Genomic DNA, 16,119 nt, shown 5'->3' with positions numbered 1-16,119 from the left:
TCCAAGAAGCTTCTTCAGTTCTAAGGTCAAATCATGGAGAGGCCCAGATTTAAGCCCTATAGGAGTGTCCCCCAAAGAGGCACAATGGACCTCCTATGGAACTGAACTGAAGAAGCTTCTCGGATGAGAGGTGAAACGTCTTCAAGCAACTTAAAGAAATCCAAGCTCCTTAGACTACAATGACCTTCACACACACGCTTTTGGGAAAAATTCCATTTTCATAAAAACCATCAGATCAACTTCATGCAGATGCTGCACAAAGTCAAGGAGTCACCAAAAGCTTTAAAATTCATTGTTTGGGAACCAGAATCCGTGTCAATCATGGCAGACTTCTTATACTTGCTGTTTTAAATGGAGATGTTTTGCAAATAACATGCAAAACCAAGTATATTACAAAGCAAGTGTTGCAATTATTTGAATGTGTTACTCACTCAGCCCATTTTTCTGCATTGTAGAAGGTGTCACTCATTCTCATCAACAGATGAGCACCATATTTGTTTTTCTAAAAACTTTACACGGAGTCGCACTGTTACTGCCTTCTGGAATTTTTATAATTTATTCCCAAAGCAATGAGTAATGCTCCCTTATTAAAAGCAAGTTAAAAACTCCTAACTCGACGTGCCAAACTGTCTGACTCTTTGAAACACTGTCTCAATAAATGAAACATTACCGAAGCCTCTGATTTTGTTACAAAGTTGTCTTGCACATCTCCCAGAATTACAAACTGTGCCTCGGAAACGAATGATCCCTCTCACAAATGAATTCCTCCTACACGTCTAACTCCTCCACCTCTTCCTCTCCTGTTTCTCTCTTTTGTTGTTTTTTTTCCCTCCCTCTTTCTCACTTCTCTTTCGATCTCTGCAGGAACAAAAGGATCAGAGTTATTCTACTGTGAAGACTGCCGCCACACGGATCAGTGTCAACAACCTTAAGCCCGGCACCACATATGTCTTCCTCATCCGCCCCTTCTCAACACCAGCTCCTTCCTCAGCCTTGTCTTCTTCCCCGCTCTCATCTTCCTCCTCTACGTCCTCTTCCTCTTCTACATCATCCTCCTCTTCATCCTCATCCTCGTCCCCGCCGCCCATTGATTACGGGGCGTACAGCACTCCCCTGGAGCTGCAGACACTTGGCGAGTGTGAGTAGCAGTTTTATTCCTCCTCCCCCTTCCCCTCCTTGATTTCTCTCCTTTCTCCCCACTCCCTTCTCTTAGACCAGGCAGATTGGGTAGGCGTTCGGTGCAGGCACCTGGCCAGCCCACACAATGAGGCGTGCTGCTAGTGAGACAGATATGGGATGTGACTGTGTCTAAGATTATGTGTGAAGATTCAAGATATTAGCAGTAAGCCGTGAAATGTTTCTTCTTTGCGCCTGTTGATATAGTGTCCCTTATGCCACCTCAGGGTTTGGCTGGTATCCTTCTTGTTTCTTGCCTTGTACTTTTCACAAATATATTTTTTTCAACCATTGTATTTCTCCAGGAAGAGGAATGTTGAGAATTTATAGTATTATAGCGGTGTTGCTTCGCACCAGAGGGGTGCATTACTTTTGCAGAAACTTTTATAATGTGTGATCGAAACGTTTTGTGATTCCTTGATACAAATTTAGGCCCTACCTCCAGCACTCTCTGTGCTCCTGATCTGACCACTTGCAATTGTGACTTTATCATGGACCTCAAAATCGCATCTAGCTGAAAAATTAATCTCCGTATCAGAATGACTGACCATTGTCCAAGCTCTAATACAGCGAATTAGATCAGGAGTTCAGTCGGCACCATTAGGTGTCTAAAGCCTTGATTATACTCCGTTGTGGACACGGACAGCTGGAGACTCGATGACCGGGAAGCCATAATATCAATTCTCTGCTGACAAGTCTGCGCGGTCACAAAAAAACAGCCAAGCGCACAGACATCTGCACCGACCTTCGCGCTTCCCGTGTTATGACGACATTTTGTCACTCAGACCGAGCAGACCCGAGTGGACTCGTGGACGTGGAAAATATAACTGAGGCTTAAGGCAGAAAAATTGACACGAGTGATGTGAACTGTGCACATGCCATCATGCACCCTCTCACAGCGTTAAAACAGCTTCTGTCTTAGCCTCATACAAGTTTCTCCTCTTAAAAGAGTTTTGACACAGTAGACACAGTAGAATAGATTCAAATGTGTGAGTGGCTAAAAGCGGTGCTGACGTGCACGAAGACACTTCTTAAAGGTTTTGGCTGGCTGTCCAATTCAAGAAGTTTGTTTTTGTTATTCGTGGGTTCATAAAATCGCCCCACATACTGCATCACCAACTAACAAATCATACAGCTTATTACATTTATCTGTCAATTAACTTTGTGTGGGAGACGGTGAATATTAATCAACACTGACATTTAAGCCTAAACAGCTTGGAATTGTGCTTCCCACTCAGTTAAGAACTGACCAAATCATGCATTACATGCACGAAGGTAAAGTAACAATGAAAACAAAGGAAAGAAACTGTAGGAAAACACATCTCAACATGTCGTCCTGTCAACCTTAAACCTGCAATAAAAGCTTGAAAATTACTGCATTGTTTGTGGCTGGATGTTTGACTCTAACTGTGCTTTAAGGTGTAGTTTAAACTAAAATGCAGTTTGGATAAGTAACATGTTCATGAGAGGAACCAGGTGTAGGTAGTGTAAGAAAACAGGATGTAGCAGGCGCCCACTGCAACACAGACGAGTTCAGCGAGCTCTAAACATTTGAAACTAACATGGATGAGAAATATTTAAAATATGAAAATGTGCATAATTGTATGTCAGCTGATACACTAGAGTATAAAACAGCATCTAGAACAACTACTCAGTGACTGTAAAGATGAGGCTGTTCTGTTGATGTCAGTGCTTCTTGTTTACTAAAGCAAAAAAGATTTCTTCATAATTTGTCCTCAGCTCGTGTTCTTCTTCAGCTGAATGTCAGCAAGATCATGTGCACAAATGTCCCTGTGATTCTTTCCTAGGCTCATAACTGCTACTTATGTTGTTCGGTTAAGGTGTGTGTGTGTTTATATGTGTAATAACTACGTTTTGTTATTTGCAGTGGCACTGGCGTCCAGTGAACAGAATCCGGTGGTGATCATTGTTGTCGTGTCTGTGGCTGCCCTCATTATGCTGCTCTCCATGGGAGCTGGACTGCTCATCTGGAGGAGGTAGATATGAATATACTGATGTAAACATGCACACAGTAGATTAAGTCCCTAGCCACTCCCTATGGTTCGTGAAGGCCTTCCCAGATTTTAGTATCTTTTTACACACTTCGTACGCATCATAGACTCGGCTGCATATTAAGTTAACCATCACATGCAGCTCCATCTTAATCCAGATTATAGTAATCTGTCTGTAAGAGAGGATCCTGTAAAAGGACCATACATTAACAGTGATTCTGCGTTGTGCAGCCACGCTCACCATCGTTTAATATGCAACATAAAGACATCAGCTTGATAATGGCGCTGTCCGCACCCGGGGGAAAATGTTGGCAGGGTCAAAACCTTCTTTGATCATTTTTTTGGCTCGAAGTTCATAGTTCTTTGCTCTCTAATTAGTTTCCACATAGAGAAATGGAGCTGTTTAAAACAGCTGAGATGAAAGGTTTAGGTAGTGTCACTTGTATAACGGCAGACACATGGTTTGCAAAGTGATTTCGCTCTACCTCTTGGGTTTACACTGAATCAAAGGGTCTTTTTTTAACGTTGTTTTATAATGAGAGTGGAACGTTCAGCTTTATTACTCTACCTTTTTCAGTAAGGATAAAAAACTGTTAAACTGAACTAACGTTTAACCTTAAACCAAAATGACTCACAGCTAATGCAAATTACTCTTCACACTTCAGGGAAATCTTTTTCTGCATATTGCTCAGTTTAATTAAATTCAATTTTTGTTTCAAATTATTATAGTTATTATTGTTACTTATTTATTTATTATATTCTGTTTTCTTTTAGTACAGCTGGGCTTAAAGTGGCAGTCTGGTACAATTAGGTTCAGTTTGGGTCATTTTTAATGACGCAATTTAGATAAGATAATTGTTATGATGGAATGTTTTTAAAAAATTGTAAAGTGGGGCATTGTGAGCATAGGTGTTTAAGTAATTAATTGGACTTTTAGTCCTCAGGTGATTAGTAGATGTTGCTGCACATTTCCCTGCAATGACTACATTGGTGCCACAGGCTCATGCATTGCAATATATTACTAAAGACAATGTAGGCAATCATAATAACTGACGAATACATATTAACATAACTTGCCAGACTTGAGTGTCTTGACTGTTAAACATTAAATGATTTTATGATATGGAAGCTGAATATCTTGTCGTGTAGTTACATGTTTTATTCAGCTGAGCAGACAAAGGGAGTGAGTGGATTTCTGCTTGTTCCAAACATTTTGCTCTTTGACTCATGCCCAACTCTGAATTCTACCATCTCACCTCAAATACGCCTACACAGTAACACACAGACTCGCAACTCTTACTGTACTCTCAATCATATATGCAGCACATGAGTAGAGGGCAAATATCTATTCCCACACAGTACACATGCACGCATATGTTTTTTTCTTCTTCCATTTGGCTGCAATTCAACTGTTCAGTCTGTCCAGCGAGATTTTCCAACACATTGTGCAAAGATTTGTCTGTATAGCTTTTGTTCATCCTCTTTTCTTTCTCCGTACACACACACACACACACACACACACACGGATACACTGATCTTCACTGAAGCTGCACTCTCAACCATACAAAGTAAAGTGGGCTTTTTCCACAGCTACACTCTCTGTATGTGTGTATAAAGAGGGGCTGTGTTATAGACACCACGACCAATTCAAGATCCAGACAAACGGGGCAATGATGGATTCAGCTGGGCGAAAAACTGGGTCCTGTTCATTCACAGCAGCGTCATACACATTGGTGGATATCAGTCAAACATTTTTAAAGGAAAATATAGGAATGGATGTACAAACATTCGCAGACATAGTCAAGTGAAGACAACAGCACTGTAGTAGGAAAAGCATAAAATTCAACAAGGTGCTTATTCTCAGTAGACACATACTCTGACACACACACAGCACAAGTATTTAAATAAATTCTTGCTTTGAGGAAGGCAGCATCATGCCCTTGTGCACAGCATCACAGTGAATAATAATGGTTATCTTACTCTTTTATTTCCATCACTGCATTCATTGCAAGTGGTCTCCATTGTTCATCGCTGCTGGACCATTAACTAGCTCTTCATGTTTTGCATAGAGACAAAGGGAGAATGGTGTGATGCCTCAATTACCATGTTCGTGTTCGCAAAGACAGCCAGCTTACAGCTATGGCTGGAGGGTCTCAGTTACATCGATCTGCCTGTTCACACAGACACATGCAAATGAGTTCCACTGCACACACATAAAGGCATGGATGGACACTGGCAGCAAAATGCATTTATGGCACATCACATTTATGGATGTGCCCTTGATGCTATGCACGGTCCTCAAACCTACTTCATTTTTCACTTTTAATATAGAGTGCGTTAGTTGTGCCTCTGTAATGGACATGGGGTTTGTCTCTCCCTCCTCTTAACCCCTTCTGTTCCTGCAGCTCTTAGAGTCCAAAAAAAAGGAAATTATTCCATTTTATTTATAAAGCGTCATATCAGGCCAAGTAAGGTAAAGACGCTACAATAATACAGAGAGAAAGCCAACTATTTGACAACCCCTTATGAGCAAGCATTTGGCAACAGTGGGAAGGGGAAACTCCCTTTTAACAGAGAGAAACCTCCAGCAGAACTTGGTGCAGCAAAGGTTTGAGGTGAGGGGATGGCGACAGGACCAGTGATTTTATTTTCTGTGAGTTGGTTTGAATTACCATATGTGGGTACACCACTACAACAGATCGTGCCATATTTTACCGCATAATTGGTGTATTTAACTTTCTGCATCGACTATTCTCTTAGTCTTTAGATCTCTTGTGTTGGACAACCTATAGCAGTCTACTGATTAAGTTTAATAGTCAAAGTTACTATTAAAACAACGAATATTTTAGCATTTCTGTACCAGAAGCCCTAGAATTGCTTCCCATTATCTTGCAATTTACGTATGCAAGAAAATTGCTTTAAGGCTCAATCAAATCTCAAAATAGTTGCTGATTGCTTTTATGGTAATACATTTACTGATGAACTGAGAAACTCTTGCAGCTCAGTCTCACCATTATAAAGATGTTATTTAAGCACAGGTTCATCATCAGTCATAGTCACTTACAGTGACATACAAATTATTATGAACTCTTATTAACATAAAGTGGTAATAAAAAAAGATGAAAAGTGGAGGGGGCGTGATGAGATAAGAGAGGGTATTTTGTATTTTCTTCACTTTGAAACCTCACCTTGATGCTCTATCCTATCATTTACACACATACACACAGAATCCAGTGGTGCCTGACAGAGTTTGATAGAGCCAGAGTTCCAGGGCATTGCCCAAACATTCTCCAGGAAGCCCAGGCTTGACTGGTCAGTGCAAGGATTGTTTACCCTTCACCAGCCACACCAGCATGCGTTTCTGTGTCTTCTGATTGAATGTGTGCGTGTGTGTGTGTGCGTGTGTGTGTTTTGGTGTCTGGTGAGTGAGTTACAAGTTATCAAGAACAGAGGATGGAGAGGAGTTCAAGAAGAAAGAAAGAAAGAAGCAGGAAATTAAAGATGAGGGTCATTTCATAGGGCTGATGACACTTGGTGACACAGTAAAAAAAAAAGTAGGATTCAAAGGGGAAGAGATGGGGAAGCTAAGAAAAAAGGTCTCAAACACAGCAGTGTATAGGTGCATGCATATGTTGAACAGATCAGTGCTTTTATGTCTGGAAGTTACTTATGCATAAAGCCATTTTGTCAGTCTTGCTGTTTATTATTCACCAGATAGTGTTTAAATTAACACCTTTGTAAGTAATAACTTACAAATGAAGCTGAAACTATATTTGTCTTTATCTTTGTGTGAGAGTAGGTTTTAGAGTAACACTATTTATCTGCCCCAAGGGAGAGATACTTATGTGGTAGCAGGGCTCATCCGAGTAAAGCAAAACTGAGCAGTGGAATAAAGTGAATCTCATTATACTAATGGATAAAAGTTAAAGTGTTCTCTTTTTTTTTTTTAAATTACCTAATTTTACGTGCATTTTGCCATACATATTGTAAATCTCCTCCGGCCTAATACCTCAGCTAGGATTCTATTCATGCTCTCTCACCTATTATTCTGCACCTGCATTATTCTAGGATATGTAGGCACGGAGTTGAAAGAGCTGACATGGAAGCAGCATAATTTACATGACATCCATCTTCTATTTTGTTTTAAAGTTCTCACCCTAAAGTGTGAGTGACTGTACCTAAAAATGTACAGCTGCATAAAAGTGCATGTTATTACTAATTTTATAATTATGATCGATTTTTGAAGTTGCCATAGAAATTGATTAAATTAAGCAAAAGCACACACAAAACCTATCAAACTATTCTGACATCCTCGACCAGCCAGCTGAGGCCTTTCTGTGTGGAGTTTGCATTTTCTTCCTCTGGGCAGCAACTTCCTCCCACAGTCCAAACACACACACACCAGGTCAACTGGTGATTCTAAATTGGCTGTAAGTGTGAATGTGAGCGTGGACGGCTGTCTGATGGGAGCCCTGCGTTCCCCGAATAACTCAGATTTTTTTTGTGTAACACCCCCTCAACTCCCACTCGGAAAGTTGAAGCAGAACAACGTACCCCCGAGTTATCAATCCAAGATGGCGGCACTGAACATAAACAATAGTAAAACTAAACTTTTAATCTGTACTGCCACTGTTTTGTATTTTCAACTCATTAAGTCATACGCAGAGCAGTGATTAGTCTTTATCTCTGAATATGTTTTTTAGTTCTAATAGCTCGACTATGCTAAGAATCCGCTAACTCGGGAATAATGTCGCTCACAAGTCCTGACATCTGAGTTCTGAGGTGTCTGGAACATGGCAAGAATCTTGGCCTGTGATATCTGCTTTAGCTCCCCTATGATGAAGATGAGGTAGATAATTAGAAGAAGATGGAAGGATGGACCTTTTAAAATAAGGCTACTTGGGTGTTTCGTTTGCAATGCTAAGGTTGTAGGAGCTTTAGCTTTATTGCCAGCCATAAGATGAGGTGAGATGATAGCATCAATAAATATTAAACATGTCCCCCACTTTGACAGGTATCAAGCTGTCACTCACTCTATCCACACATGACAAGGGAGTGGTTTTTAATTGGCTATCGATCAGATGCCAGGATAAGACGCATACATTCATCGGTGCCCTGGTTTCTTTTAGTCTTCTCCAGCTAACATAACCGGTTTTGCCAAAATGGTTAATCAGGGTACTAAAGGCTAGAAGTATATGATTTATAGAGAAAGTCTGTTTTTCTGCTTGATTCAGATTTTTTTTTTTGTTGTTGTTGTTGTATAGAACATTTCTTTCTCTAAAACTATCTAAAAAAACAAAAACAAAAACTCACTTAACCTATTCATTGCAATAACTATATGTCATACAACTAGAACAATCAACATTTTTGCTTCCATAGTTAATGCTATTCACATAACCAAAGGGAAAATCTACTAATTTGTTAAATATAGCAGCAAAATTTTAATGCAGTAGTTTTGCTAGTTGAGTTTTACAGATATTCTACATTAAGGTTTTTGCAAAGGTATTGAAACATGTCTTAAATAAACATTGTGTGGCATTTAAAACAGAAATTCCATCCACTTCATGCATATGACATAATATTAGGAAATGAAAATGCAGATTTGTGAAAAATAGAATTGTTGGCATAGCTCAATTAAATTGACAGGATTTCACAGATGTGAATAATGAAGTGTCAATCAACATGAAAAGTTTGTTTTCCCCCCTCCCAAAGAACATATCTGCTCATGAATAGGGCTTAAAGAGAAAAGAAGTCTTGCCAAAACTAACATTTGAAGAAGCTGAGCAGACAGTGACAGAGTTTGGCCAGAAATTTTAGCATTCACCATCCACACATTTCCTTCTGCCATCTGGTTCTTTTGAAGTTGTGAAATTTAAAAATCAGTCCAGAATTCTTGTAATTCTAGTTTTAGAAATAGACTGCAAGGTCTGTTTACAAAAATTGAAAGTATATTATATGATTTTTTGTACTGTATGTTTACTTGATAGCATCCACTGTATTCCAGTGATTAGATTTTAGAGAAAAATCTGTTTTGGATCCAAAGTTGTGTTGAATGACTAAATTCATGAAAAGAGCCAGAATTGACAATGGCACCCCCTCCTTGTTTTCTTCCCAGCAGCGTCTGCTCAGGCTCTTCCAATGTAACTCCTGCTAGCGTGGTGCTGCTTTCGACCTCCTTCTCCACCCTTCCTCCTCCTCCTCTTCTTTCTCCTCTTCCTCCCTTCACAGAGCTGATGCCCAGGTACACTGGCATGTCTGTAGTCTCTTTCTCCCTGCTCCCCTAGCCCCACATTTCTGTCTCCTTTCATTTCCTCATACCGAGAGAATCATAATAACCATTTCTTTCCTTTTTCATGAAGCGGTTCAGCACAGTTTTATTTATATCCTCGCCACTGCGCTCCACCGAGATCTGAAATCAAACTAAAAATGTAAAGGCCAGTCATATTGATTGATTGATTGATTGATTGGTAATTTATTTCAACATGTGAACAATATACAAGTACATTTAGAAAAGAAATGAGAGAAAAAAAAATATACTATACAAATTACATTCAAAAAAACATTCTGATTAATTTACATGTTGAAAGGGAGTGGGAATTCATACTCAATAAGAAGCAACCTTCCAATGAGTACTACTTTGCATCTGCTATTTCATTTTTGTCACATATATGACATTTCAGAAGAAGAAAGGGAAATGGTCACATAAATCAATTTATGAGTCTTTTTCATGCATCCCTACCACTACTCCTGCTACTACTACTTTCTACTACATCCTTCTTTGGTATTTGGTATTAGTATTCATGCTTATTAGCTTGTTGTCACTCCTTTAACTCCTTATGCCTAGTGTATCATATTTGATACATGGGTTTTTGTGAGTTTTTGAGACTTTGTCTCTAATTTGAACGTATATTTTTAAGAAACAAATTACAAAAAGATGCCAGATGTAGCTAATATGATAAAAATTAAAACTCATATATGCTAATTGATATTAACTCTTATTTTTTAATTTTTCAGAAGGTTCAATAAGCATACTATTTTAAATATATATATATATCAATTTGTGGCAGTTATTTAATGAGTACAGGGCTTAGATGGTTGATTTATCCTGCTGTGTGTCCTAGCTTCTGTTTTTCTGTTACTTTTCTAATCTCTGAGATGCATATTTTTCGTCTCTCTTTGCTTCTTCCGCTGCTCCTTGCAGTCTACTTTATAGGCTATACTGTGTGCCTCTTCAAGTTTCAACTTCCTTGCATAACCTTCTTCCCAATTATCCTCTTGTTCGCAACCTCTTATTTTCATGTCACTTCCTCTGCCTCTTCGTCGCAGCAGTACTTCCTTCATTTCTCTCGATGATTTCTCCACTGCTTTGCCCTTCTCCCCTTGCCGCGTTCACTATTTGCTCCCTTACCTCCACTCCTCCCTTTGGTCTCCTGCATCTTGTTTCTCTCGGTACCGTGGTGCCCTCCATTCTCATCTTCCTCCCATTCCCACCCCTTGCTCCCTTTACGCTGTGCTCCCTTATCTATTAATTCTTGTCTCCTCTCTCCGGTCTGATATCTCCTGCCCTGAGGAGTTGTGGTGCATGTGTCTGCTGGTGTGTTTTGACAGACAGGGTCCTGACCTTGTCTCAGACCCAACTGCTACACAGGCTGAGGGATGTGTCAGCCTCACCCTCAGCCACGTCTCTCCTTATAAAAACTCACGGGGACATGCACATGCAATATAACAGGATCCTGTAAAGCGCGCACACACACACATGTGCACCCACATGAATTTGTGCAGACACACTCATGCACAAACGACACACATTAACATTCCCATGTGCACATACATACGACTGTCGTACTCTCTGTATACTCCCTCTCAGCTGTGCACCAGCTCTTTGTGTAGTGCAGATATATTATGATGTTCACATTAACACATGCCTGCCTGAGCAGGTATAATATTGTACTTAAACATAAATCTACACCTCAGTGTCATCTGTGCTCGGGCCTTAACTGTGACACGTTGTGACTTCTTTGTCAAAACAGCCACAGCAGTCTTTGCTAGCCATGGCAGCAGAACGTTAAGTATGTTCCATGTTCACTTGTTGATATTATTGATGCAGATATACATACACGTCTGTTCTTTTAAAAGGCTTAGGCTAAACTGATTTGCTAAAGACCTGAAGGACGAGGCACTCTCAAGATTGGCATTTGAAGAAAACTTTCAGATGTTTGTACTTGACCTTCTCATTCCATATAAAGCATTTAAATGTGCTATGCAGAAATTTTAAACTACCCCTCATTTCTTTATATTTTGCTTCCAAGGAGCGAAACTTTCTTGTAATGTTTTTGAAAAGGTTTTGAACACTTGGTTAAACAACTTGGTATACCTTAGCATAGTTTGCAGTGTGTCCTTAAAAAAGGGAGCAAACTGGACAAAAGAAGGGACAAGCCTGAAACACTATCTAATGCAGATGAATAGTATCTGAAAGTCATGTGTATAAGAATTAGTGTTTAGCGAAGCCTCATCAGAAATGGTCTAATGGGTAGTGTCAAGATACCATTTTTAGGAGAGAAATACAGGTATACCAAATTATACAAAAACTGGACTGAAAATCAGTGGCAATGGCACTCATCGAGTAATAAATCGTTTTGGTTAAAATCATCAACAAAATCTATCGATGACATCAGGAGAGAGGTACAGCATTGAGTGCCAATAGCCATCTGTAAATTATGATTCCAGCCAGTAGCGTTGGAGATCTCGTCAACACTGATGGAATTATGAACTCCAAAAAAACAAAATACAGTCAGATTTTGATCCGCCATGCAATGCCATCTGGAAAGCATCAGATTGGGAACTGCTTAATTTTTCAGTATGACATTAAAACCAAACACACTGCCAATGCAGTAAAAGCACAACTGAATTGAAAAACCCGGACCTTACCATTACTGAATTATACAAACTCTGTTTCTGGCTTTCATGTTGTATTTCCATGTATGTTTGCGCATGCTCCAATAAGTCAGCGCAACATTTTCAGTTTTCCTATGAATATACAAAGAAATGAGAGGAGGCTTGAGACTTTTGCACACTTTTATACTATATTTTGGTATTTGTAGACTATATTTTATTGGAAACCGGTTGTTAGAAAAACTTCTGATGTTGTTAATTATATCCTCAGTAATTCTTTAGTCTTGTTTTTCCTCTATTTTTCTAATCTAAGTAAGTTTGTTAGTAGCCAGCCAAATGTTAATTTGTTACTGACAGTGTGAGTGTGCGTGGCATTTGTGTTGCATGCAAAGAAAAGAAAAATAAGCTTTTTTCAGCCAGAAGCCATCAACAGTGAGATCCTATTGAGCTTGCTCCTCTTTAGGCCCCTGTGGTGACAAAGGATGAGGACAGTCCAGTTGCCAAAGTGTATATATATTCATTTCTTGGATGAAAAGTTATTCAAGGTGAAACAACAATAGTGTATCAATTGCAAGGCTGTTGGTGTGAGTCGGTGGCACACTCAAATAGGCAGGATTGGCACTGAGCCTCGGACTTTTCTGATGAGTGAACACTTCAGGGGTCTTTATGAATGCTTCTCCACATCCTTTCTCCTCTGTCAATATTCTCATTGTTGCTTCTTCTCTCTTGGCAGTTACTACTTATAACCATGGCTCAAGATAAAGAGCAGCTGATTCTGCCATTTACCTGTGTCTGCTAAATGGGATTAAAAAGAAACTCTCTCTGATGACCGTCTCTCTCTTTCTTCGCAGGCAATGTGGCTACAGTAAGGCTTCTCAAGAGGGAGATGAGGAACTTTACTTCCAATGTAAGTGACAAAAGTGATGATTGTATTATACAGCATCACTGTGTCTGTATAAAGTGTATGGGACAGGAGGCGGAATCTGAAAAAAGGCTTTGTCTTTTCCTATTCCAGTGCGGGAATGGCATGTGAACACACATGCCCGTGCATTACAGATGACTTTTGAGGCATTAAGTAGCGCCGCAGCCTTGATTCGCAATTCTGCGTGCATGCTTAGCCAACTCTGAGCACACTGACACACTCCATTAGGTGGTGTGTGCGTGGTTGAGTTTGATGGGGAGAGATTTAAATCAGGAGGAGGAGGAGGAAGATAAAGAGCCGGAGATGAGGGGAGGAAAAAGAATGGGGAAAAAAAAAGGCTAAAATCTCATGAACAAGGCAGGCAACAAGCGAGATTGTGCTTCAAAAGCAGAACAGTAAATGTTGTTGTTTTACAAGGTTGTAAATGCTTCTTTTTTTAACCTCTGGTCACAAAGCTCTTAATAGGTTTTTTGTTTGACAGTGACAGATTGAAACAAGTTTGACATATCTGTTCCTGTTTGTGTGCGGGTTTGCCTGTCAGTGCTTTGCTAATGTGGTGGCTCTGTGTGTGTGTGTGTGTGTGTGTTTTAGAGTTTATTTATGTGTGTATGCATGCAGAGTTTGCTTTCTCTCCTTTTTTTTTTAATTGTGTGTGAGTGCGCAAGCGTGTGCTCGTGCTCATTTGCGTTGTTTAATCTCCCAGCATACTGAGCCCTCTAGAGAGGTTTGGAGCACTATGTCTGATGAATAATGAGCCGAAGCCATGCGAATGGGAATTAAATCTTCCCAAACAAAGACATGCCAACAGCTGACAAGCACGTAATATACACAAACACAGAAACACACCGAAACATTTTTGGCCTGCTTTTCAGAGACACACACACGCACCTTTCTTTCCGAAACTTGGACACCCATATAAACATTTTTTCCTCATTATTCAACACAAAAGTCCGTTTTGCGTTCCGTGCATGCAAACCCAGTGCAGCATGCTTTCGCGTTCCTGCAGGTCTGCTTTGTCCGAGAGCTGGAAGCACGCAAAGTAGTGGGTGTTATGATTTTTTTTTTTCCCATCTGTTCGCCTGCCAGACTCTTAAAACACATTCTACAACCATATATTAACGCGTGAGGACAGGGGAAGAGAGACGAAAAGTGAATAAATGAGCGTGTGAGTAATAAAGTAGAGGAAGAAGGAGGGGAAATGAGTGAGTGAGTGAAGGGCGCACTAAGAGGTTTGAGGGATGAAGTGTGATGAGGTGAACTGGCAGAGGAGACTCATCATAAGTGACACTGCTCAGAATATTAGTTTTATGTCAGAGTATGTGACCTAGAAATATTCAGCACATATTCCATGAATGCGAGGAGAAGAGGCTCGTGACTCATTTGCAATGCCATCGATAGTCGGACTCTGCATAAGAGAGCGACGGCAAGAGAAGGTGTGTAAGAAAATGAACGGAGAAAGACACAAAGAAGTTTGTGTTCTTCTGTCTATAATGAAAGAAAATGTTCTTGAATATGTTTCAGTTTCCCTTCGAGTGTGCCTATAGCAGTAACTCGGTGAACCCTGAATCTAACCAGCTGCTGCAGTGCATGTGTGATGGATGAACATGAAAAGCTAAATGCTACAAAGGTGACTTTGCTAACAAAGCTATTTGTTAGTTAACCTTGAAAAGTTGGGTGTTGATTATAGTCAAGTAGACCTGCGACAGACAGGCGACTTGTACAGGATGTACTCAGCCTATGGCAACTGGTCCCCTCACAGCTCTGAATTAGATCAGCGGAAGAGGATGGATGGAAGAACATTCAAGCAGACTGACCTTGAACAGTTTATACTACAAATGCAGATTGAAGATTAAGTCCTTACTGGAGTAGAGATTTTTCCTGGTATGTGGGCATATGTATGATGTAATGTTGTATTTGTGATATTACGCACTGGGTTTTGAAGTCCTGCTGTGAAGCTTCAAGATGAGCGTTTCCATCTTTGCTAGAGGGGGAAAAAAACGGATATGGCAGGAAGGGGTGGGTCTGACTGTGAAACTGCGTGCTCATTGGGTAATGACAAGTTGTAAGCCAATGACTGCGTGCTTTCATACCACAGGTAATCCTCCATTTTGAAACATGGTATGAACAAAATTTACAAAATAGTCTCAAAATGCATGACTGAGCCCATAAACCCAGAGGTCAGCTGATTTCCCATCGACGTCTGTAAGACAGGAAATCTTTATTGCAACCACAAGTATCGCCATCTGGTGGCCTTTAGATAGAATGCAGATTTAAGGCTCAGCTTCATGTTTCCAACCCAGATGCTATGTGTTTTGTGCATTTGTGTGTGTATGTCTGATTTTAAGCTACTATAGGAAAGAACATTCAGTCCAACACTTGAATAAAAGTGTTGGACTTTTTGCACTTATGAAAGTGCCAAAAGTGCACTTTCATAAGTGCACTTTCGGCTTTGCGCACACACACACACACACACACACACACACACACACACAGAGAGAGAAGCATATCAGCATGTGTGTTTGTTCGCACAAGTAAGCATGTGTGTGTGGTAGATCAATAAGCCGTTTTGAAGCAGCCAGTACAGTTTCCCTCAGGTCAATCTGAAACTGTAATCACATTTGAGAGCCTCTGTGCTGCTTTTGGGAGTACTACCAGGCCTTTTCCTGGAAGATTAGCCTTAAAGTGTAGTAACAGGAGTCAAAGGTCATCCAGCTGAGAGCTATAATACACTGGTTAATGGTCATTGACTACCTGCTGGCAAGTTTATTTTCTTACCATTGGTATTCAGTAAGTACAACAGGCAGTTAGCTGATAAAGAAAACTAAGGCTCATTGAGAAACCAAGTAGTGTTTATTTTGTTGTGTACAGTCTAGTTGGAGTCGATATCCCTTTCATTTCTAAATGTCAGGTAAAATTTCCAATTATTGTGTCTCATTAGCCTCACAGTAGTGATTTTGTAGATGCTGGTAAAAGAAATGAGGCAATTTGTGTGGATATGTCAGAGAAAAATTATTAAGTAATTTTTGAATTACTAAGTTAAAACACATCCAGTTTTAACGTAGAAGTATTTTTGTTTTGGGGTTTGTTTTTTTATTTTCAACATTGCGGTTTGAGGGT

General features: G+C 40.0%; 1 protein-coding gene across 1 annotated transcript in view; it reads left to right on the top strand.

Annotated features, from left to right (window-relative positions):
* epha10 (EPH receptor A10) overlaps positions 1 to 16,119 on the top strand; it is a 161,753-nt gene that overhangs the window by 132,709 nt on the left and 12,925 nt on the right. The window contains exons 7-9 of the mRNA XM_082521704.1: positions 865 to 1,138; positions 3,065 to 3,173; positions 12,932 to 12,987. Of these exons, the coding sequence (XP_082377830.1) occupies positions 865 to 1,138; positions 3,065 to 3,173; positions 12,932 to 12,987 (439 nt within the window). The remainder of the gene's footprint in view (positions 1 to 864; positions 1,139 to 3,064; positions 3,174 to 12,931; positions 12,988 to 16,119) is intronic.

Source organism: Aulonocara stuartgranti, assembly GCF_965226115.1.
Source record: "Aulonocara stuartgranti genome assembly, chromosome: 22".
Lineage (NCBI taxonomy): Eukaryota > Metazoa > Chordata > Actinopteri > Cichliformes > Cichlidae > Aulonocara > Aulonocara stuartgranti.
Note: the sequence above shows the minus strand (reverse complement) of the source record. Positions and strands in the feature narration are given on the sequence as shown.